The sequence below is a fragment of the Haliotis rufescens genome, unplaced genomic scaffold (genome assembly GCF_023055435.1).
Source record: "Haliotis rufescens isolate VD_foot unplaced genomic scaffold, xgHalRufe1.0.p SCAF_15, whole genome shotgun sequence".
Classification (NCBI taxonomy): domain Eukaryota; kingdom Metazoa; phylum Mollusca; class Gastropoda; order Lepetellida; family Haliotidae; genus Haliotis; species Haliotis rufescens.
This window is the reverse complement of record NW_025963835.1, coordinates 29766167-29791670: the sequence shown is the minus strand read 5'-3', so window position 1 is coordinate 29791670 and position 25504 is coordinate 29766167. Positions and strand designations below refer to the sequence as shown.

General features: G+C 40.3%; 2 protein-coding genes across 4 annotated transcripts in view; one reads left to right on the top strand and one right to left on the bottom strand.

The window, feature by feature from the left end:
• Window positions 1-439: 439 nt before the first annotated feature.
• On the bottom strand, window positions 440-8840 carry LOC124131947 (glutathione S-transferase theta-3-like). 2 transcript variants are annotated; one of them, XM_046495479.2, is made up of 4 exons: window positions 8644-8840; window positions 3596-3683; window positions 3136-3289; window positions 440-1063 (listed from the first exon to the last, which is right to left on the bottom strand). In XM_046495479.2, exons 1-4 carry the CDS (start codon window positions 8753-8755, stop codon window positions 725-727), a joined length of 693 nt encoding a protein of 230 aa, XP_046351435.2. In that variant the 5' UTR covers window positions 8756-8840; the 3' UTR covers window positions 440-724. The 2 variants fall into 2 exon arrangements, with proteins under 2 accessions (XP_046351435.2, XP_046351437.2); XM_046495481.2 differs by lacking the exon at window positions 8644-8840 and adding an exon at window positions 5905-5942.
• A 190-nt stretch (window positions 8841-9030) lies between these two features.
• Window positions 9031-25504, top strand: part of LOC124131945 (unconventional myosin-XIX-like) — a 39223-nt gene continuing 22749 nt past the window's right edge. For both annotated transcript variants that reach the window (XM_048396433.1, XM_048396432.1), the window contains exons 1-13: window positions 9031-9138; window positions 9300-9386; window positions 11516-11635; window positions 12980-13079; window positions 14157-14308; window positions 17252-17368; window positions 20372-20445; window positions 21309-21388; window positions 22395-22464; window positions 22842-22944; window positions 23829-23937; window positions 24806-24894; window positions 25323-25404. In XM_048396433.1, coding sequence (XP_048252390.1) covers window positions 9136-9138; window positions 9300-9386; window positions 11516-11635; window positions 12980-13079; window positions 14157-14308; window positions 17252-17368; window positions 20372-20445; window positions 21309-21388; window positions 22395-22464; window positions 22842-22944; window positions 23829-23937; window positions 24806-24894; window positions 25323-25404 — 1186 coding nt within the window. In that variant the 5' untranslated portion in view covers window positions 9031-9135. The remainder of the gene's footprint in view (window positions 9139-9299; window positions 9387-11515; window positions 11636-12979; window positions 13080-14156; window positions 14309-17251; window positions 17369-20371; window positions 20446-21308; window positions 21389-22394; window positions 22465-22841; window positions 22945-23828; window positions 23938-24805; window positions 24895-25322; window positions 25405-25504) is intronic.

The following is a 25504-nucleotide window of genomic DNA, read 5'->3' as shown; positions in this document are numbered from 1 at the left end:
AGACACTGTCATTGTGTGACAGTGATGTCAGTCTAGGTTCAGACACTGTCCCTGTGTGACACAATGGTGTCAGTCTTGGTTCAGACACTGTTGCTGTGCAACACAGGTAGGTGACAGTCTTGGTTCAGACACTGTTGCTGTGCAACACAGGTAGGTGACAATCTAGGTTCAGACACTGTTGCTGTGCAACACAGATAGGCGACAGTCTAGGTTCAGACACTCTTGCTGTGCAACACAGATAGGTGACAGTCTAGGTTTAGACAGTGTGCTACATCGCATGATGTCAGTCTAGGTCTAGATGATAAATTCCGATCACACCAGAAACTAAAGTTCCATTCACCAAGATCTGCAAATGGTAAGATAAACTGACTAAAACCCTGTTCTTCTCTGGCTAAACCTTCCCTTCACGTCTGAGTAAGTGAATTAAGACAACTTCATATTTGAGGTATGTCAATTTATTGGTCATACACTTCTTTATCACAGTAGTGTCACATATTGAATAACTGACATTCAACTGTCATGATGAAACACAGATAATATATTTCTGTGGACAAGCAATATATAATCAAACGATCATTTACTCAATTCACTTGAATCATGAGTGCACTATGTTATTAACGACAGCCCCTGGCAACACAGGCTGTGTTACAGTTTCACGTTTGTTTACTGCCATATGAGTCGAAGCACAACACATTCTGATTATTGTCACCTCTGGGTCATGTCTTCAAAGATTAGATCCGAGTGAGGACTTGGTCACATCATGGGCTCGATACACCATCTTGGAGGACTCGTCAAACACAGACTGATGCCGCTCTCGCACTCGCTGCATCCAAGCTTGCACGGTGGGGCTGCTCTCATACAGGTTCTCCTCTTGTACAGCGTACAGCTGTATGAGGTCACAAGCTCCTAGTATGTCCGCTATAGAGATGTCATTCCCACAGAGGAATGGCTGTGACTTGAGGAAATGTGTTTCAATATCGGTGACAGATTGACGAACCAGTTTGCGATATTTCTCCACCTTACCCATGTCAATTGGTTGATTCTTTGCCCTGTGGATTTTTAGCTGCAAACAAATACATTAAGTGATACCAAAATTAATATTCAAAATATATTGATATTGATTCCAAAAACTAAATCGACACCATCATTAGAAATAGTGACCACCGTGGTCTATAATTATCTTCCTCAGGGGAGATAATCGATACTCAAACTCTACAGATATTTTCAAGTAAATTCCATTTGGTATAGATCCGAGGATGGTGTGTTTAACTTACTGTACTTGGACATTGAGCCGGGAAGCTAGCTATATTTTGTGATTTTATTGCAGCATTATGCAAGGCTGTGCACAGATGTACATGGAATGACTGTTGAATTCCTCAATCTCTGACAACCATCAAAAGGGAGACAATCTACCCCAACCAAGGGGAGACAATATCGTCAAACTCAGGGGAGATAATCAATACTCAAACTCAATCTCTGCCAAATGTCACCTCCCTCTTTGATGCAAATAGGTGTCTTCTGGGCACAAGAAATCCAAATGCTACTGCTACTACTTCTTATCCCCTTACAGATGACCAATCTGTAACACAGACTTGATCCCAAACATAAAAACTGAACAGTTGTCACAAGAACTTTCAATTCATGTTGTAATTCTGAATCAAAAAGTTTTCAAAAAGTAATATTTACAGTTTTGCATGGACGGTGGCTGTATGGAGACATAAGCTCACTTGACTTTCAGTCGGAGGAGCATAAAATAAAGAACTTCTTCAAATAGCAAACAGCAAATAGCAAGTGTGAGTTCAACTGGACACAAATGATTATGTGGATTTTGGAATGATCGAAGCAAATTTCATTCAAGCAGAGATGCCAACCCTAATTGAAGCTTTGGAGTAATCAGGGGCAAAAAAGTCATTTCATGTGAAAAAACGTAACATTAACTTTTTTAGAAGGGTCATCGCCTTTGAGAAGCAGTTTCTCAAATGCAATTAGTTCCCTCTCTGCACAATGATTGATCAATATGACAGCAGTGTGTTTTCATATGACAACCACTTAGAGACCTTGTATCAACACAATGTGAATTAAAAGCATGGCTCTCAATGGTCATGTTGTTGAATACTTCATGTCACCATTAACAATTTCCTCCCTGTGATATTTTATGCATGTAAATTGTTCATGAAGAAAAATGACAAAAGTTGTAATTTAGGCTGAATAAAATAAAAGAATTGGTTCTCAGGCAATGTTTTTTCCAAATACAGTGTGGGCAGTGTCTTTTTGGGAGTGGGTCGTTCAAACTAGTATGTAACCAAATAAACAGTTGTGTAACCAAAAAAAAGGTTGTGTACAATCAACCTGGGAAAGGGCCTCCCTACATACCGTATTCGACATAATAAGCGCCCAGGGCGCTCTCAAAATTAGAGATAGGGGGCTCTTATTAGAATATTATTTTGGTGAAAACCAACAGAGTTGAAAGATCGTAAATTTCGTGGTTTATGTTGACAGCCTGATATGTTTATATGTGACAGATATATTTTTTCCAGAATTTAATGTCCCATTATTAAGGGTGCATATAACACACGTATTACATTACGTATTCAATCGAAAAGGGTGCTAATTGGGATCGTTCACTAGCAAATTGTTTAGCAAATATCGCCGTGGGCGCTTATTAGAGCGGGACTCTTATTACGTCGAATACGGTAAATGTATTCCTTGATGAGTAAAATACTGGAACACAACTCCTGTTGGACTTGGAATATTTAAGGATTTTTTTTATATATTTTGAAATGGAAATAAAAACGAAACATGTGGCGGACTTTGTTATGAGGCGGGCGCTGCCTGACAACCAAGATTATTATTATTTTTAACCTTAGGGAAGGACAAGCATAAATGCATAATTTGTGGCTCAAAGTTGTAACCATTACACAATATAGTAATGGTTAACATTTCCAATTGAAGCATATATAAACAAATTATATTCAAGACTAAATCTATCATGTATGTCTATTCTGACAACATCTGAGATAAACACAAATATTTGAGATAAATGATTTCTGAGATAAACAATTTATAGGACAACTATTATTTATGTGAACTGAGTTTGAGAGAAGGGGAGGTAACTGTGGTGATGTTGATACTCACAAGTTCTCGGAAGAGCATGGCAGCACTGCCTCTTGTGTTCTGGTGCTGCCAGTTGCAGTATTCATCAATCTTTGCCTGGGCTCGGAGGTCAGTGCGTGGGTACCAGTGATCAGGAACGTTGTATTTACAGGAAAGGTACTTCAGAATGGCCACACTGAAAAGAAGGATTAGGTAGACAGAAAAGACCACAGCCCTACAGTGTCTGAAAACAATACTGCCAGGCTGCCATCGGGACATACAGACTTTAGAACCTGAGGCCCTGCCTAAACTCTTCAGGCCCTCACTTAAAAACTGCAGCTTATCATGCTTATTGTACAAATAAATCAACACACAAATGTACTGCAGGACATAAGGCCCCATACAAGTTTGAAACTACGGGCCCAATACCAGTCAACCAGTCTGGATTATGGCCTATGACTAAAACATGAATGAAAATATAAGACCCAGTAGAGTACCATACCTCTCTGTCAAAACAAATCCATTATCATCAATAACTGGCACCAGCTTGAAGGGGTTGATTCTTGCATATTCCTCAGAGAATTGTTCTCCTGTAATAAAGTAGCACAAATTATGCATGGATTACAGTGAGTCAGAATTATTTTCATAATAGTCAAACATGTCCCAACATAATCATGTCCATTACAGCACAGGGCTGGGACAGGTAACTGGTATGGGCCCTGAGTAAGATCCGGGTACCCACAGGACTACATGGACCCTGGTTAGTCAAATGAAATGCTCACAATAACAATAGAAGTTGCTTATGTTTGCATTTCTTTCTGACTATTCCAGAAATAGTGGCTCATGATTATCCATCAAAATCTAAATACTAATCACACTCAACAATACTTTCAGTGAGCTGGGATAGTTGGGTTTTAACACTAAGACAGTATTAATAGTTTATAACAACTAATATCAGATAGGTCTCAATGATCTGCTGGAGCAAGGTTTGCCAGCTGGTCTAGCTTATATCCACACCCAGTCACTACGATCATATGCCTTTCATGCCTATGAACTTGAGGAAAAAGATAATGAAACTTTTAGAGGTTTTAAAATGAAACTATAACAAATGTGTAACCGATGTTATATTTGGGATAACAATTTCTTAGAAAAGTACAGATTCTCATACATTTTTGGGGTTGAGTCCCGTACGGGAGTGCCAGAGTGAGGCACCTAATCGCCAGCACACAAAGTCAGCGATCTAACCCACTCAGCCACCGAGGCTTCCATAAAATGAAAGTCCGACAACTGGTAGTCTAGATCACGTACTTGTTGCTAGGGTGACGTCTCATGGCATTGTTTCGCCGATGGGTCTTGCAACAAAATTTCACAAATTACGTCATCGGCCACTCATCGGGTATTGTGACATTGTAAAGCTTGAGGTACAAGGCCCGTTCCACAAGGCGATCGTATTGTAGCGCAACGACAGTCGTTAGTCTAAGTTAAACAGTGTTAAAGTATGTGAGTTGCGATAGTCTTAGCCCTACGATAATTTTGTGAATTCTAAAGGTGGTATTAAATTCATACCTTTCAACTTTTGACGTGTTTGAAGTATTATTCTGTCAAACTCAATTGGACTATGCCGTGGATCGTGTAGGTGTCAGCTAGCCTATTCATACTCAACAGTATAATTCTAAAAACGTTATCAATGGCAAGTAATAAATAAAATACTAAACTCGCTCCCGTGTATGGATGTTTTTCTGCAGATCCTTTTTAAGTTTCCACCAAACATTCTCAATGATATTGAGGTCTGGGGACTGGGCAGGCCAATTTAAGCGGTTAATATTGTTGTCATGGTGAAATTCTTGGACCACACGAGCCCGGTGCACAGGAGCGTTGTCATCTTGGAAGATATATGTGTTGTCAGGGAAATGACGGGCGATGACAGGCCAAAGATTGTCATTTAGGATATCAATGTACTTTTGTGCATTAATGTTTCCCTCCACAACACTCACAGTACCAATTCCATGATACGTAATGCACCCCCAAATCATAAGGCCAAACTTCCTCCTCGATGGCGGACATATACAATCGCCAAACCATTCCTCCCCAACCTTTCTCCAAACTCGTACACGACTGTCAAGTCCCACAATTACTTTACATTCGTCACTAAATACCACACGTTTCCAGTGGTCATTCAGGGTTTTCCATCTTTTTCCCCTACACCATGCTACACGATTTCTACGATTCACTTCTCGAATTCTGATACTAGATAGACGTCTTTACGGAACGTTTATTGAATCCCAGTGAATGTAATTTTCTTTCAATTGTCCGCTTACTGAAAGGTCTATCCGTGGTCTCATTGAAAATATTTGTTGGTTGGTTTGTTTGTTTTACGCCGCGCTCAGCAATATTCCAGCTATAAGACGGAGGTCTGTAAATAATCGAGTCTGGACCAGACAATCCAGTGATTGATATCATGAGCATCGATCCACGCAATTGGGATACGATGACATGTATCAACCAAGTCAGCGAGCCTGACCACCCGATCCCGTTAGTCGCCTTTTACGACAAGCATAGTCGCCTTTTACGGCAAGCATGGGTTGCTGAAGACCTATTCTACCCCGGAATCTTCACGGGTCGAAAATATTTGTAATTTCATCAGAAGTTTTTCTGCGATTCTTTTTCACGCAACGTGAAAGTCGTCGGCCATCCCGCACATCAAATTTCACAGGTGTTCCTCGATTTTCCACATTTCCCCTATTTACATACCTCTCAATAAATGAGTATACTGTGCTGGAGGGTATTCCCGTTATTCTGACAATTTCAGACCTTTTAATACCTGCGTCATATAAAGACGCGATCCTTTCTTTTACGCTCGCCGACCCATGTTATTTACATTCCCGGGCGATACAAAGCAGACGACAAATGACGTCATAACTTCATTCACGTGACTGTCACGTGACGTGCTATACCCTAGCTTAAATCTGTTCCCATCTCGAGCTGAAATTTGCAACGCGCGCGATTTCCTGATTCACTGTCCAATACGTGAAAACTGCTGTGTTCGTTTTCCGAATACTTTTGGCGGAATGACATCTCCTCTCAATTTCCTCGGTTCGTACACGATGTTTAATGCAAAAATATAAGCATGAAAAACCTGGCACGATACATCCATGAAGATCCATTTTTGTAATATAGATGGCAATTTCCTGCTTAAAACGTTCAGAATAACACGATTTAATTTTAAAGGGGCACTGATCTAACGCAATTCCCCGGACTAGTTATTGCCTTTGTTATTGTTTTTCCCCCGTGAGTACCCGGATGATACGCAACGCAACTGAGTGTGACCAGAGACTGGGCTACCGTCTGCAAGGACAGCTAAATAAACTTGGAGGCTGGAGGCAATATTTGTTTTACGCATTTTTGAACACTGATTAGTTTAACCATGATCAATAAAGATTTCGACAAAAGGCGCATGTTAATTAATTTTTTCAGCCTAAACAAACAGACAAAAAGAACGGCGGAGCTCATTGTATGTCGTAATTGGAAATACCCCAGATGGTTATAGTTTAATAATAAAAAAAGTATCCATGCAGTGAAAGCATTTTCGGATTTCGGATTGCGTCGATAATACGATTACTACTCACTTGTTGTCATCCACGTTTTCTGGTATAACCCTACACTTGTGTATTTGTCGTCATTCACTTGATGCTCAGTTAATGAATTTATTACAGGTACAGTTAGTGGTAGCACCACTAAGATTACCTGACAAAGGTTCCCATTTGGCATTTATTGTGTCTGGGGTAATTATTCAATCTAAATCCAGGTTTGAAGTGAGGTGAAATGTGTGTTATGTAATATGCACGTGGCAGCCCAGCAAGAGGTGAATGATCAGTTCATTTACTTTTTTTGTAAATCAACGGATCGTTCCTAGTCATCAAAGGATTAACAGAAATACGTTGATTGATTAATCACTGTTATCTTGCACAGTGTCAAAAGGGAGTGTTTACATGTCTAGGTTTACTAAAACAAAGGGAATACACTCATATCATGGCGTGAAGTGTCGATGTAAAAACAACATACTGTGTTCAAAGGGTTAACTAATAATACGTTGATTGTTCATTGTTATCTATCACTCAATGGATTTTTTAGGAACCGTGGACGTAATGAAAATAGTTGTCACGTGGGCTTTTTCAGCCGACCCTTGCGACTTGACACCCATGTGAAACACCTGAAACAATCTAAGTGATCAGTTGAGAAAGGACCACGGGTTATAATATCCCGAAACGATATATATCTTTAAAAATATTTGATTGTTACAGAGACACGTGACATCGAATAAGTTTCTTTGTACAGCTGCAGACGAGTGGGATATTGTTCCTTTGTGTGGATATTCACGGATACATTCCTCGAACAAGGAAGCTGCCCAAAATTTATACATATAAATTTGGTAGGTTGTAATTATGGTATTTGCATTTTGTTTTCCTTCATTCGCTGTAGCACTGAACCGATTCGTTCCTGTTCCTCTACGTCTTGGTTGGGAAATTCTTCAGATTGACTAAATTGATTAAGACGATCAAAAGGGCCTAACAACATCACAACAGGTAATTATGTTGGATTATAAGCCAAACAACAAAGAAATGTACTTTTCAACGTAACATTTTCAGTCTCTTGGTGATGACGTTATGAATGTGTTAGATTACATTTTCTTTATCTACAACGAACATAATTAAGTTGTAAATGCATTATCTAAATAATGTGATAAACATAACATATTTATATACAATAGGATTGGAACTTGAAATGGTGTATAATATGTGGTAGCAAAGATGTTTTACAAACATGAGGATATTTTCTTTGATAAATGTTTTACGAGTGTAATATAATTACTTTGTTATCTGAATGTCATAACATGCATAATCAGCCATTAATTATATGCAGCCTAAATCATGATCATGCAATCTTGTCATATATATTTTGAAGTTTTGAGTTGAGAAATATAATTGCTTGTTGATTTTTTATTTTGCTTGTAACTTTTTAAACCACTTGCAAAAATTTGCTTGTGCCTAAAAAAAAAAAAATTCTAACCCTTTTAATGATCATCTCATATACAATAGCACATGTCTTTGTTAGACTTGGCCTAGTTAATTCGGTTCTCGGAACATGTCTGTCATCACTGTCAAGTGCCGCAAGTCCAAGTCTCCTAGCTAGTTCCTGTACTAAACTTTAAAGTTTTACAGGGTTTTCCCTTGACCTATAAAGACCTGTACTGTTAAATGGAATAATTACTTTAATGACAGGAACTCTATATTTCTTGTGAAGAATATTGGTACAATAAATATTATTGTGCGTCCCTGTGGACGCAATTTATAGTTTCGTGCGTCCATTCTATACGTTTCTGCGTCACATAAAACCCCTGTAATAGCGGCTGCTGCAACATTATGCTGGGTACAAATTCCATTACAGGTGAACATATTTCTATACAACTTTTGTCAAATAGTGTGACATGCAAAAAAGATTCCGTTCGTGCAGAGACCATATCTATTATATGGTCTCTGGTTCGTGGCATACCTTTTCGTAACGCAAGTACTTTATCTTCAGACGGTATCTTGTTTAACTTCAGAAACATATAAACAGCCCTCGAAGGCCGAGACATCAAATCATAGTACACTTTCAACGCCATTTTTTCCCTAGATTAGTTCCCGGATACGCCACTTATAGTGTCGATGACCTCCATTCCAGCTGATCTTTGATCGCAAGTTCTCGTCGACTCCCCATGCGCGTCGTCAACTTGCGCCAAGTATATTTCGATATAAGACGGGACCAAGCTTAGCTCCTCACAGCGATAGCCCATTCATGAAGCTCTCAACACCAAGGGTGAAAGCATTGACCAATGAAGTAGCAGTAAATATTTCGGGATTAAACCATTGGTCAATCGCTACCCAATCAAAAACCCGTTTACTCGTATGCAGATAATGGCGGCCAAATTAAATGAAAATGTCAACACACTGGTTGCGATATTTTTCATCTTGCAGAATTAATATTACATGTTGAATAGGAAAAATGGTAATATTCATTAGCTGATAAAACTTGTCTATTCGTGTATATAATATATAAATATATATTTTGGGGTTAATCTGCTGAATATATTTCGTTTCTAAGTCAAATTCACCAGCTTCAGCTTGCCCAAGGTTATTCATTCAGAATTTTGATCTTCGTTATCACAGGATCAGAGTACACCAGTGAGACGAAAACGAAAACCTGACAACAGTGAAAGCGAAATTGTCAACGCAGACAAGTCTTCAGTTCAGTGTGTAAGTCATATTAGAACATGTCAATATGAAGTTATGAACAGGTTTCAGAGCATGGAGTTCCAATTGCGTGAAGGCGTCCTCAGATGAGAACTCGACGGCAGGACCGTTGTTCGAATCCCATCACAAACATGTTCTCATCAAGTGGTCTACTCAGTATTCCGAGTATTCACTTTAGGGACTTATCTAGAAGTCCAAACTAAATGCATTTGCCAGGCAATTTGGGAAAAGTTCGTAACCTTGCTAAACTTGATGTGTCCATTGTTTTGACTATTTTAACACAGCATCCATGGCATTGGCATTCAATGTAACAGTAATCCTCTTCCATCCTCTTATTGATCAGTGAAATTTATATCACCTCCACATAGCCATAGGATTAGTTATAGGCGAACTTTGTTTATCATGTTTATGTTTTCAGAGACAGAAACTAATACTTTTCGTCTACTAATCATATAATAAAATATGGCACAACCCTTAATAATGACAAATTTCTACTAATCCTTGTGACACCTTACTATTTTGCAGTTTGGTAAGGACTCTGTGATTTCATCACTGGAATTAAAGCAATGCCATTTATTATTATTAGTAGTAGCTGGTTTAATGCAAACACATTTATTATTATATGTAGTAGTAGCTAGCAGTAGTAGTAGTAGTAGTATATAATATAAGGTGTATCAAGGTGAAATCTCTATATATTCATGCATGACTCACCTGACAAGATATTTGAGCTAACAAGAGTACTGCATTTTAGCTGTCCATAGATTCATGTGAATAAAACGAATTGCAGTGTTTGGATCCCTGCCTTATTCTGATTTTTGACTAAGTTATGACCTTGATTACCTTTGACTTTCATTTTGACCCTGTTATCTTATTTAAAGTGATCTTTCTTTATCAGATCTCCTTTTACTAAAACCACAAGGCTTTTATGATACTGAAATTATAAGTGGTGGGACGATACACTGATGCCATCTTCCCTAGTCAAGAGAGTTAACTGACTATAAAAGTCCAGTTTCCATCCTTGCCGAACTTGGCTGGTATTATGGAGTTACATTTTGGCTAGGTTAACGAGTCTATGCATAGTCCAATCAAAATCGCGCACCGGAATCGAAATCCGGTTCGTAAAGTGTCTTGTAGATTTCGGTCGACTGCAGGATTTGCAAAGCATGTGCACCACTAGCTTGTTGTCAACAGATATTTTCCAAATCTTTTCATGTTTTTAATCAAGGTGCTCACGTGATTTGATGCACTTCGCAATGAAAGACTCGTTTTATCACAATATAGATCTTGATCATCGATCAGATCGTCTTGACAGGGCGCCACCGTTTTGTTTGAAACAAATGCAAGTGATGCGAGAGGTGGAATCTGATTGGTCTACAGGAGAGGCATAGAAGGGACATAGCTCGTAATAGCCACTGGTGGCGCTACGATCGAGCCCAGGAATTCCAGCCTAGATCGGCAAGGGGGGAAACTGGACTTTTAAAGTTAGTTAACTCCCTTGCCTCGGGAAGATGCACTGATGCATCGGTGGATCACGATTTTATACTTCTCGATACAAGTATCGATTACAGTCGCACACAAAGTAAAAAATATCCATTCTGGTCTTGAATGTTTGCTTTCACTGAACACTAATCAGTAGTGCAAGTTATTAGTGAAGACATAAATATTTTCATTTGTTGTGCCATACTTCACACTGCCAACTGTAAATCATCAGTGTGCCATGTATTTGGCCATCCTCTCTATGAAAAAGATGGCTTATGCACCACAGATAAGAGCACATGCAAGTATCGTGAAATATATCAGATCATGAGTAAGGTATCAGGATACGTATCGGATCTCACAGTTGGTGTATCGTCCCAGCCCTAGAAATTATGTGTATGACAATGTTCTGGTGTCTGAAGGTGGCTGAGCTCACAGAATTCCAATGCCATTTAAAACATGGCTACCGCGGTAGCAATATTGAAAATGTCATTTTTGCTCATTCTGCATACAATTATGAAAAAGTTTTAGTTTCATTGTAAATTAGTTCACTACCACTCAACCCCCTTTATAAATTTTCTAATACAAGAAGCAATTGACCTTCAGAGCCTTGTGATTCTATTTTGTGTTGCAATTCCAACTGTTTTTCAATACAGGGACAACAAATTTATATAAGAAGCAAACATGGTTGGGAGACTGCTGTACTGAAAGATGTGACAAGTGACAACAGAAGCCATGGTAACAAGGCTTTTGTTGCAGAGACCACATCAGGGGAGGTAAGATATCAATGAGATACATCTTATGATGCCACTGTATTGGCTTACATTTATGTGATTAGACTTTCATTATCTATAGTACATTCTTTAATGCTGGCATCATTGCCAAATTTGTATTTTTGCTTTAGGTGACCCTTTTTTTATTTCTTGGTTTACGGATGCGCCGCTCGTTCAAAGTCCAAATGTTCAAAAAAAAATAAAAATGAAAATTACCCCTTTTTTTTATTACCGCCGATCTTTTTGTCAAAAAGTTCAAACAAAAATAGATTTCATATCCTCGTTGAGCGTAAAGCACTCTGATATTTCTCACTGGGATCCTTCTCTAATACCATCAAAGCTTGTCAATGCAAAGCGCAGTGGTGACCACTTTAACTCATTCAACACTGCTGGCCGGTCAAGAAGACACGAGTCACACCGCAGGGTAGACCGACCAAGTCACAACGGGTCCTCATCGAACATGTCAAACAGCAAAATAAAGACATTTCAAGCAAATCTTTGAATATATTATACAAAGTAATAAAATCAACAAAGATGTATCTAAAAGTTGCCAAACTGACATCTAAGGCTACTACTTATATTAATAGAATAGCAGAACCATACACTTAACCTATGGTAGTATTGTGAGGGCTAACCCTATTGAGGTCTATATTACTAGCGGGAGACATAATAAAAATAATTCCTTTTGTGTTTATTTTTATCCCCCGCCCAACAAAGTTGGCGTGATATAGAAACGGGCTCCACCCATCCATCTGTACGTACGTACGTCTGTCACGTTTCATTTCCAGAGCATAACTCAGAAACCGTTCAATGTCTTTTCATGAAACTTTGCAGGTCTGTCAAGTACATGCTGAACTGGTGCCTTTTGCTATTTAGAAATTTTAGAAATTTTTATTTTTTCCGTTTCCATGGCAACAAGATGGACTTAGGTTCTGTGAGGGTAGGGTTCGTTTCCGGATCATAACTCATAAACCGTTCAATATTTTTTCATGAAAATTTGCAGGTTTGTCAGGTACATGCTGAACTGGTGCCTTTTGCTATTTAGAAATTTTAGAAATTTATATTTTTTATGTTTCCATGCCAACAAGATTGACTAAGGTTCCAAACTCTTCTTTTTTTACAATTTCCATTGTTCCACCTCCGTTAATAAAGGTTAGGGTTTGTTAAATTTAATTATGTCATAAATTCTTCAACAGGGTCGGGGGATATAGCCACGTCAGTGGCAAACTCTTGTTTTTCTTCTCTCGCTGCTTTCCAGTTCGGGCACCTGGCCCGTGAACTGAAAAATATAAAATGTGTGGCCTTAGTTTGTTAAGCTGTAATACTGTACATATGTTTGTCATGCAGGAGTTGGTGTGCAGACAGGAGGATGTCCTCCACTGTTCCAATGTCCCCCTGTGTAGCACTGAGCGCTTGTCAGACCTTGCTCCACTCAACGAAGCCACAGGTACATCAAGTGATTTTCTCAGGGAACTCAGGGAAACATATGCGAAAACAAACACAAGCAGGCAGTTCCAAATGGAAAATATAATAAAGGCAACACTTGTATTATAGCGTTGTGGATATTTTCTACACCCTGTCATTTCTGAGCATTGTGACATGTACACCCAAAAGGGAGTATGAAAGGAATATATTTGGGGTCTGTGAAGGCTTTCTTGTAAGATCAAAGTTTCGGAATCAAGGCAGAAATGAAATGAACCGGGATCAATTTAGAAAGCTGACATCTGACTGGCTGAAGATGTCATGCATCTGGAGCTTGGAGATAACTCAGATACTCGTGTCAGGTGTGTCCTGAGTAGACTCTGGTACCCACATGACTACCCGGACCCGAAGTTAATCATGTGATATATGGTTAAATGACAATTACAATATAATTCCATGGTTACACTAGTACAAGTTGCTAATGTTCGCATTTCTTTCCGACTATGGGCACATTCCTTCTGACTTTTATATGTTTGAGTAAAGACAAAGCTTCAGTCAACTACAGTGTATACACAATCAGATCGTTTAATACTATATCTAAGACCCGCGAAGATCCAGGGTAGAATAGGTCCTCAACAACCCATGCTTGCTGTAAATGGCGACTATGCTTGTCATAAGAGGCGACTAACGGGATCGGGTGGTCAGGCTCGCTGACTTGGTGGATGCATGTCATTGATCTCAATTGCGTGGATCAATGCTCATGACATCAATCACTGGATTGGCTGGTCCAGACTCGATTATTTACAGACCGCCATCATATAGCTGGAATATTGCTGGTCGCGGCGTTAAACAACAAACCAACCAACTACTATATCTAAACACTCTTTGCCATGGCTCAATTCCCATCTGAGCATTTTGTGCCCAACTTATGACCTCAACAGGTACCCGGGCAGGGTAATAGGGAGGTGGGTACCCAGGTAGTACATTTTGTCTCGTACCAGCCCTACATGCATCCCTCATTTAGATTAGGTGATGCAGTGTTTAGTGTTTAGTGCCTGAAGCACCTGTAAAATGTCTTGATGAGTGTGTGTCATGTCTCCAGTCCTGCATTGTCTGTGGGAGAGGTTCGAGCTGGACTGTATCTACACCAAGGCTGGTTCTACAGTGGTGGCTGTCAATCCATTCAAGGACATCTCCGATCTCTACTCACTAGACACCGTGGAGGCTTACTGCACAAGACAGCCAGGCAACAAGGTAGGTACTTACAACCTGTAGATATTACCCACAGGGCAAGGATTTTATTAAAGCTGATATCACGATACAGACTGATGATACTACAGGTATCATGATAGACATCAGATTGTAAGAAATGATCAAATCACTGAAATACAGCTTTAAAACCTCTTTCTTAATAGGGGGCACGGGTGGCCCAGTCGTCTATGGCGCCGCGATTCGCTGTGCAGAGTTGCGTCCCTTGGTCACGCCAGAAACCTATGATTGTGGGTTCGAATCCCGGTTCGCCCCGATTATGTTTCTAGGTTTGTCAGCACCAATCGTGCTCGTGGGTTTCACCGAAGTGGTAAACATCTGAGACCTGCATCATTTCGGGCATTCCTCCCACATTAAGCTGACACGCCGCAATATAACTGGAATACTGTTAAAAGCAGCGTTAAACCCAACTCACTCACTCACTCACTCTTTCTTAATACATTTATTTAACAATGAAAACCACAAGAAAAAAATCAGTTTTAAATGAAGGGATGTTTTTTAAATGTAACAGTTAGTCAGTGTGTCCTCAGTCACCATGTCCCCATGTTCTGCCATATTAACAGGAGGTGCTATGCTTAGCAGCTACTTCAGCCATTACAGGAGGTAACTCTATTAGTTCCTGTTCTATTTATAGCATATCATGATCTTACACACTGCCGATTCAAATATCATGTGCACCTGAGTAGTGATGATAGCATAGGTATCGTTGAATCGTTATAGCCCTTGATTTTATTGCCATTATTTTCAGCAATTCTTATAGAGTATTGTAGTGTATTCCTCGTGCTGATTGGCTAGTTCATGCCAATTGTTTCAGCCTTGTGACTGAATACATTGAGTCGCCTCTATGACCGGCATAGGTTGCTGGGAACCTTCTCTAACAGGTGACCCAAAGTAATTCCTTATAGAACCCAAGAGGATTATAGAGATAAGGTTTATGAAGTTTTAAACTTGTGTGATATATTTCTTGACAATAAAATATGTTAATACTAAAATAATAAAATACCTAAAATGAAGCCTGGTGTTGAATTGAAGAACACAAATAGTATCCATGCTTTTGTTAGATGTGGAAAGTTTTTTGCAATGCATGGAGTTTGTATTGCATGTAAGGAGCTTGTGTAGTCACATGACCTAATATGGCGACGTCCATGAATTTGCGAGCTGTCATTCATTATAGTATAAGTGTTCAGGAGGGTTTTGTCAATAAAACACATCCTACTTCGCAGAAACTCACATGTCCCAATCATGTTAAGGAGGGTTTGAGTACCCAACACACGTGCACCCTGCTTCACAGAAAGCACGTGTTTTCCATGAAGACCTTGTAAATGAATGGGACATGGGAATTTTTGATAGTTAATTAGACATTTCAGTTTTGACAGTAGTGAAAGACGTCTCTCACACAAGAGTACAACTAACATTATAGTGCCATTACAGGGCAGTATTCAGAATATTAGACATATGAAGTTGCCATAGCAGGGTGATATTATGTTGTACAATACCGGGGGCGGTCGGGTAGCCTAGTGGTTAAAGCGATTGCTCGTCATGCCGAAGACCCGAGTTCGATTCCTGACATGGGTACAATGTGTGAAGCCCATTTCTGGTGTCCCCCGCCGTGATATTGCTGGAATATTGCTAAAAGCGGCGTAAAACCATACTCACTAATTCACTCATTGTACAATACCTGAATGTTTGCAAGCATTGTTTGTAGTTCACTGTGCTACCTGCACATGTCAAATGTGTGATGGAACAGTAGTGCATATTATAAATAGTTTTGGGTTGATAAACGGGCTGAATTGTCATTGTTGTTTTTTGTTCATTATTATAAATATTCCTTAATATCAGTAAGTATTGTGAACTTGGTAGGTTCTAGGTACTAGTAGCTATGGTGAGGTAGTTGATGTAAGTGGTGATAGTGGAGGCGGCAGTTGTATTATGGCGATGTTTCAGTGAAGACCATTTTAATTGATACAAAGTGTTTGTTGAAGTTTGAGTTGATCTGAATAGTCAACAAGTAATCACCATGCCAGGCGGAGGTACATATACTACAAAACATTATATTGTGCATTTCATAAACCAGTACTACTATGACAGTAAGCTGTCATTCAACACAAGACACCATTTGTCAAGACAATATTGTCAGTTATAGGAACTTCTTTGATAACGGTGTTAGAACCTACACCGAAGCGTCGCTCTTAGTTGTATTAAAGAAGTTGTTCATCCATAAATTCCAATCCCTACTTATCCTTACATGTTATAGGAACATCAACATTGCTTGTCACGTGTAGTTTGCTTATGAAGGACCAACATGGAGAAAGAGAAATGCTTAGTTTAGCATTGTAGCATTGAGTAAACTACCTCTGAGTCCCAGATACAACATCCTCCCCACGGCAAGGGAGTTAACTGACTATAAAAGTCCAGTTTCCACCCTTGCTGAACTAGGCTGGAATTCCTGGGCTCGACCGTATCGCCACCAGTGGTTATTACGAGTTATGTTCCTTCTAAGCCTCTCCTATGGACCAATCAGATTTCACCTCTCGTATCACCTGCATTTGTTTCAAACAAAATGGTGGCGCCCAGTCAAAACGATCTGATATAGCGAAGTGCATCAAATCACGTAAGCACCTTGATTAAAAACATGAAAAGACTTGGACAATATCTGTTGACAGCGAGTTGGCGGTGCACATGCTTTGCAAATTCTGCAATCGACCGAAATCTGCAAGACATTTTACAAACCGGATTTCGATTTCGGTGCACGATTTTGATTGGACTATGCATAGACTAGTTAGCCCAGCCAAAATGTTACTCCATAATACCAGCCTAGTTCGGCAAGGGTGGAAACTGGACTTTTATAGTCAGTTAACTCACTTGCCTCGGGAAGATGCAGATACAATTGCCTGGAGATCAGTTGAAGGATGTTTGATGCTGTTGCAGGAATCAAAGGCCCCCCACATCTATGAGATAGCGGAGGAGGCTCACGGTCGGTTGCAGCGAGACTCTCACCCCCAGGGGCAGTGCATCATCGTCAGTGGAGAGAGTGGGGCAGGCAAGGTAAGTTGACAGTCATGTACACTCATGTCAACTAGCAGATATTTCAAATTTAAATATGTGTCATTGTTATGCTTTTAATATTACAGGGTTTTACCTATACTCTCAAAAGTGGGGGTCAAGGGGATCCGCAATAATTAATTTGAAGGGTCCTTTCAGGCAGTATGAGGGTCCTGCGTCGAGGCATCGAAATTCTCTTTATGAGTAAATGAAGCCTACAGACCAGCATATTTGACTTCTGTATCTAGATAGCAAACTTAAGTGGACAGTTCCGAATATAAATACATTTGTAAACTTATCTTATCTCACGCTATGCTTTTCTTCCTTCTTCTTTAGAATGTTATGTGGAAATGTGCCTGAACAAAGTTTCCAGCTTTTAAAAACAATTCACCCGAACACATCCCAGCATCACCATGGTCACTACCCAAACAAATGGGTCACGCACTGTCATCCCGTTGGCCAGACGTTTCGGCAGAGTCCTGATCCCTTACCTGCTCACCTCTGCTTTAGGCATGTGCTGTCTTGGTACTGATTGGATGATCCTCTTGTGGATGTAGTTGATTGTTCCTTTTCTCGTCTCAGCATGCTTCAATCCCTCGGGCGTGATTGATAGCTTTGACAAAGTTTTAAAAGGGATGCCAAGCTGACCCACCTTTTTGTCCACTGGAGATAGTGGTGTTGACTGTCTTGTAGAACTGATTGCCTAGAGACCTCTTCCGGATCAGTTAAGACCGCCTCCGTGGTTTAGTGGTAGAGCGTCCGCCCGGAGAGCGGAAGGTCCAGGGTTCGATCCCTGGCCGCGTCATACCAAAAGACGTTATAAGATGGTACTTGTTGTTACCCTGTCTGGCGCTCGGCATTAAGGGGCTAAAACAAGGACTGGTCGGTTCGGAGTCAGTATACTGTGTCTGAGTGGGGTATTCATGTTAAACTGCGGCATGGTATCTCAGTGATCTAGCACGATAAATCGGCATGAGTCCGGACTAGTACAAGCAGCCACACAAACACACACACTTACATGAACGTCGCTATATAAGCGCAATAATCTTGGACGCGACGTTAAACCCCATTTCACCTCAACTCACCTCACTTCCGGATCAGTTATAAGTCAAACACTGAATCGATTTTGATTCCAGATGCCAGTACACAGTCTTTCATCTAACGATGTCCAAACTATGTAACACATGTTATACCCGATTCATGTTGTTATGTCTAATTAACGTAAGGGGGTCATATCGTCTGTTATGGTGTTTTTTACCCACTCACGAGTTTGTATCTTACGCCACTAGGCAGTGTTATAGATTCTTATACAGTAGAACACGGATATAATGAACTTAGATATAGCACACAGACGGATACAACGAACTGTTAAAAAATCCCCGATTTATCTCCTATATAATTTCATATACAATTTACGTATATAACGAGGCCCATCTATCACTAAATAGTGACATGTATAGCGAACTGAGAAATCTCACTCAGTGTCAAGTGTCACTGACAATTGGCTGTACGCAATCAGCCGTGAATCAACACAACAAATCATCACATATGATAAATATGATTACATTTTGTACATGTATTTGATAACAATCTTCAGAAAATGTTATGAATTTAATGTTATTAAATGAATGTTATAAATTGTTATCAATTGAATGATCACTGCAAATACAAATCAATGCTCCAGTTACGTGTATTGTGTTTTGTCTTATCCAAGATGGCGGACATTTCCGAGCGAAAACGTGCATAACGAACAACGGATATAACGAACTGATTTCTCTGGTCCCTTGTAGTTCGTTATATCCATGTTCTACTGTATTTGTATCACTGTTTAATGTCAGCTTCGACCCGTGAAGATTCCGGGGTAGAATAGGTCTTCAGCAACCCATGCTTGCCGTAAAAGGCGACTATGCTTGTCGTAAAAGGCGACTAACGGGATCGGGTGGTCAGGCTTGCTGACTTGGTTGATACATGTCATCGGTCCCAAATGCGTGGATCGATGCTCATGATATTAATCACTGTATTGTCTGGTCCAGACTCGATTATTTACAGACCTCTGTCATATAGCTGGAATATTGCTGAGTGCGGCGTTAAACAACAAACCAACCAACCAACTAATGTCAGCTTCCTTGTGTATGTCTCACGGTCTTAGACTCTACAGGCTAGAGTATCTATGCCCCACAATCCATAAGTTTGAGATAGGATAAATTTTACATTAAGTTAAATATCTATATACTTATCCTATTTTATATGCTATATGTCTACCAGACCATCCCCGCATCACTGCTCCTCTAGCCTGTTAGCTCTAAGAAAGAGAATGATGTGGCAGAGAGTGAGTGAGTGAGTGAGTGAGTGAGTGAGTATGGTTTTACGCCGCTTTTAGCAATATTCCAGCAATATCACGGCGGGGGACACCAGAAATGGGCTTCACACATTGTACCCATGTCAGGAATCGAACCCGGGTCTTCTTTAACCACTAGGCTACCCAACCGCCCCGATGTGGCAGAGAAGGCTAGTGATTAGGTCGTGTGAGCTCACAACATACAGTGCGAGACCCATTTGTTTGGGTGGTGACCATGGTGATGCTGGGATGTGTTCGGGTGAATTGTTTTAGAATCTGCGTTCTCTAATGTGTTTTTATTTTGGTTGAAATAATAATGTTCAATTCGAGAAATAAAAAAAGCCAAATCATTTTGAAAAGCTGACATCTGATTGGTTCACATACCCATGTATCCTTCACCGTCATTGGTGGTTGAGGTTGGCGCAGGGTTGTCAGATGTTTGAAACTAAGCAGGGAATTCAGTCCTGTCTTAACCCTGATCTTAAAAGTGAATAAAATGTTAAATTTTTGTGGGGTACTTAACTTCAGATACCAGAGGAGGACAACCTAATGACCCCATTAATTTTGAACACTGAAAATGAAAGTAAAGCATTGTTAAAAAATATATTCTTATATATTCTGTTTGTATAATATACATAAGCATTATTTCTGTGTCTGCTGACTTTCAGACTGTGTCAGCCAAGCACCTTCTGAGGTATCTGACAGTGGTGGCCAACCCTCACACAGATCTCTCCCAAGACAGGTTTGTTTGTTTCTTTGTGTGTGTCAATCAGCAATATTCCAGCTCTATGACAGCAGCCTGTAAATAATCAAGTCATGATTGGACAGTCTTGTGATTGATATTATGAGCACCAATAATTTCATCTTCAAGGGCTTATCAGGACAGGTAGGGACAGGGAAAGTTCTACTCATCATTGACAGCAAACAATTTCTTTCTTTCTTTATCCCTATTGTTGGTTTCAAAAACATTATTTCAGGTCGGTTAAGATGGTCGACCCTTTCATTGTACAGTCTCAGGGATGATGACTAGGTTTGGCATTTGCCTTTATCCACTTGCACAAAGCCTAGTGTGAAGATGGTGTGGTTGATTGTCACCTGCAACTATGCTTACACTTAGCATGCTTAAGGAGGAAGACTAGGGTGATTGGCCTGGATTTCAAAGCAGCATCTCAGTGATGTTTCATAGTCGACTCCAAGATCACATCCATTATCTGTTCACCTCAATACAAGGGGGCACGGGTGGCCCAGTGGTCTAAGGCGCTGCGATTTGCTGTGCAGAGTTGCGTCCCTTGGCCACGCCAGAAACCTATGATTGTGGGTTCGAATCCTTGTTCGCCCCGATTATGTTTCTAGGTTTGTCAGCACCATACCCGTGCTCGTGGGTTTCACCGAAGTAGTAAACGTCTTGAGACCTGCATCACTTCGTGCTTTCCTCCCACATTAAGCTGACACGCTGTGATATAACTGGAATACTGTTTAAAGCAGCGTTAAACCCAACTCACTCACTCACTCACTCACCTCAATACATCATGTCTCAGACTTACATGTCAAGTGAATATTGACATTTATATTTGGGTTGTATGTGGTACATTTCTTTTGTTTCAGAAAACTTTCTGAATGTACAGGAAAGGGCAAGGCCATTGAGAGACGAATCCTAGATTCCAATCCCATCCTAGAGGCTTTTGGTAATCACTTGTCATAATTCATAGTTAGAATGAGATGTGTTTAAGTAGAACTACATTTTTTTGTAATTATTCAAATTAGATGATTCTAAAACATTAGTGTATATTGTTCATCCTAATCATCATGCTATGAAAACAAGCCCCCAAATTGAGAAAACTCTGAACGTCTGCTAAATTCCACTCAGTATGTTCCGAGATTTTCTAGAAGTGTCTGTGATTCAGCTGTGTGACATGTGAACACATGAAATAATGATCATCTGTACGGATAACAAATGACACGACTTTCTGTGTTGGACCAGATGTTGATTGTGACAGCAAGACTGTTTTATATGTTTTAATGTGCTCTGTTTGTCATGAAAAGTAATTTTGAAAAATAGAACTTGTGGTGAAATTCAAACAGAGATGAAATGTCACAAATGTGGTCAAATTGAAAAAGTACATGTCTTCCTGAATGGTATCATTCCATAAAACAAAAGTGGCAAATGAGGTACAAAATCATTCGTGCAACATCGGTGGGGGTTGGTTACTAATGGCTCTCATAACAGAAACAAGCTAGGGCAAACATGGTAGCTATGGCTATAAAAGGGACCCTCAAGTGACAAGCTGGTATCCATAACATAGATGTGACATTTATGCGAAGATTATCAGGAAATGAAAGACAATAAGCGATTGGAAGATTAAATGCTGGTCAGAGTGGGAAGTCATGGCCACGTCAGAATGATCTATCATTTGCAACATAGTCATGAACCACTGACGACTGTATGGGTTTGATTGTGTAATGGAACGGAACCCATATGACCGTCCAAGCATCACAGGATAACAGCTCGAGTCACCAGAGACCTCCCACAGAAGCACTCCATCATCACCATGCCTTGGCCCACCCTCAGTCCTGATTTGAACTCTATTGAACACTTGGTGGACAAGATCCCACAAGATCCGCCCAAAGCCGATAACTGCGACAGATCATTCATTTCCACACATAACTTATGTCCAGTACTTTTTGTCATAGGTAATGCTGTTACACCAAGAAATAACAACAGCTCAAGATTTGGTAAATTCATTCAGCTGCAGTTTCAGAGGTGAGCACATTCTTAATACTGGTCTTTATAGCACCTTGCTCATTTTCCTCAACATCTCCAATAGTGTAGACTTTTAGGGTAACATGTTTTAGGAATGGCCAAGTGCAGGAGAGTGCAAGATAGAGTAGCCTCCCTTGAAGCAAGGTTAACATCTCCAATAGTGTAGACTTGGGTTAACATGCTTTAGGAATGGCCAAGTGCAGGGAGAGTGCAGATAGAGTAGCCTCCCTTGAAACAAGGTTAACATCTCCAATGGTGTAGACTTGGGTTAACATGTTTTAGGAATGGCCATGTGCAGGGAGAGTGCAGAAAGAGTAATCTCCCTTGAAGCAAGGTTAACATATCCAATAATGTAGACTTGGGGTAACATGTTTCAGGAGCGGCCATGTGAAGGGAGCAAAGATAGAGACTTACCTCCTGGAGAAGACCAGAGTTGTACACCAGGGGGCGGGAGACTGTAACTTTCACATCTTCTATCAGGTCAGCTTCCTTCGTCATCTTACACACCCCACATGTTACACAGGTGTGAGCAATGGTCACTGAATTCAATCAATAACGTACATTAGAAACTTTCATCATGGAAGTATGAGGTCAGTATGATCCAATTATCATTCAGAGATGCTCACAATAAAGTTTATGTGTCTCGCTCTCAAAAACCCCATCCCCTTTATAAGTGAAAAAAACAGCACCAGTCCACCCCCATTTATAACAATAATACTCGTTTTATTACTGTTCAGAGCAGGTGTATTGATGAACCAGTTTTTCAGTCTACACTATATGAGTCTTATATGTACATGTTTGTTGTTGTCAATGGGTTAAAATTGTGTTTCCTATAGCCAATATTTCCTGGTATCTGACTTACTTTGTGCGGACTCCATCAAGACTAATGTATAGTGGATAATCATTCCTTAGCAAATGGGCTGCCAATCTCATTAAAATCAGATCTAAGTTCTCGCTACTGCTAAACAAAGATCTGAGGACATCCCATTACGGGTCACGTCAGACCGACCTTGCGCAAACTTTGACTGACCAATGGAATGACCAATCATAAGGCAGCTTTCTCGTGCTTTACGGCACTAATTTCAAATTGGGGACTACGCTTCGAAACATATTTTGACAAATTCTCTATTACAAATTTGTAACCTAAACAAAAGAACATTCTGGAATGGCGGATAGATAGTCTAGATTGTATGGATTCAGTCGTTAAACCCATAACTATCGTTCGGAGTTAAAGTTTTCGAGGTTGCATGATTTTTGTTTAGCGGTAGCGAGAACTGAGGTCTGATTTTAATGAGATTGATGGGCTGATGTTGTACTACAAGTGGAAGGGTTTCTTTATGTGTTGCTGTCTGATGTTTACACAGCTGTGTGGAGCTTCAAGCAGTGTCCCTGACACAGAACAGCCAGGATGGGTGTGTCAGCTGAGAACACTGCTACAGGGCCACAGCTTCAACATAGTGCCAGGGAAGGAAGGTGATACCTCACATCAAGTATTACACATACAGCAGTGTGTGTTTACCAGTATCAAGGAAATGAATATCAAGTATCAGTATCAAGGAACTAATGGGGGCACGGTTGGGCCAGTCGTTTAGGGCGCCATTATTTGCTGTGCAGAGTTGCGCCCCTTAGGCACACCAGGAAGCAATGGTCGTGGGTTCAAATCCTGGTTTGCACTAATTATATTTCAAGTTTTGTCAGCACCATATGTGTGTCTTTGGTTTCACCGAAGTGGTAAACGTCAAAGACCTGCATCACTCCTGGCTTTTTTCAACATCAAGCTGACACTGTGATATAACTGGAATACTGTTCAAAGCGGCATTAATCTTAACTCGCTCACTCACTCCAACTTGGGGGCACAGGTGGCCCAGTTGTCTAAGGCGCCGCAATTCGCTGTGCAGAGTTCCGTCCCCTAGACACGCCAGAAACCTATGATTGTGGGTTCGAATCCGGGTTCGCCCCGATTATGTTTCTAGGTTTGTCAGCACCATACCCGTGCTCATGGGTTTCACCGAAGTGGTAAACGTCCGAGACCTGCATCACTTCGGACTTTCCTCCCACATAGAGCTGACACGCCCTGATATAACTGGAATACTGTTAAAAGCGGCGTTAAGCCCAACTCACTCACTCTCACTCACACTCCAACTGAAAATAACTCAATTCTAATCATGCCAATCTAGATTTGTGAGTACATGCTGTGTGCATGTACCAATGTCACACTGAAAAACCTTCACATTTTTATCTGTTTTGTTATCGTGGAAACTGAACTCATATTTGTTTACCATACACATTTGATGTCCAAGAATCACATTTCAAACACATCACATACCTAAATTTCTTTCAGGAGTAACAGAGAGAAAATCCTTGCGAACCACTCTTGAGGCCATGTCTGACATCGGCCTGTCTGACCACCTTCAGCAAGCTGTGCTACAGGTATGTCGAACAATAATATACTGAACGAAAAAATTAGGGATCATGAATATTGTGGAGAAATTTTTATGAAATTGTCTTCACAACAAATAAATACCCCCCCAAAAATTCATGATCCCTAACTTTTTTGGTTCAGTATATGTCTGGCATACATGCTGTGTTGTCTGACAATATACACTAAGCTGTGTTAAATGTAAGTGTATTATAAATCTGTCTCACATACATGTAATATTTCCTAAAATTCTGTCTCGCATATAGCCATGGCTCACCATCAGCAGAAAATCTTGAATGTCAACATACAAATGTTTTGTCACATATTTTGGTATCTCAGCTACTATTTTCCATCACTTATTGTTTACGAGGTGGATACAATCACCAAGAATATATCACTGCTTTGTACCCTACTGTAATGTGTCTCGGTGTCTATGCAGGTAATCGCGGCCATTTTGTTCCTGTGTAATGTGGACTTCACAGCAGAGGATGAGGACTACAGTCGACTCAGCTCACAGTCAGGTAACCCACATCGTGGTGGCACATGGCCCTGTGTACAGTGCACAGGTCACAAATCAGGTGACCGCCTTTGTGGTCTAGTGGTAGAGCGTCCGCCCGGAGA

Bases quoted from the DNA above. Each gene is read 5' to 3' on its own strand.
- LOC124131947 (XM_046495479.2), bottom strand. From the start codon at position 8,755: ATGGCGTTGAAAGTGTACTATGATTTGATGTCTCGGCCTTCGAGGGCT. The intron at 3,684-8,643 runs GTATGCCACGAA...ACTTTATTACAG, and splicing joins AGTACTTGCGTTACGAAAAG to GAGAACAATTCTCTGAGGAA. The intron at 1,064-3,135 runs GTGAGTATCAAC...ATTTGTTTGCAG, and splicing joins CCATGCTCTTCCGAGAACTT to CTAAAAATCCACAGGGCAAA.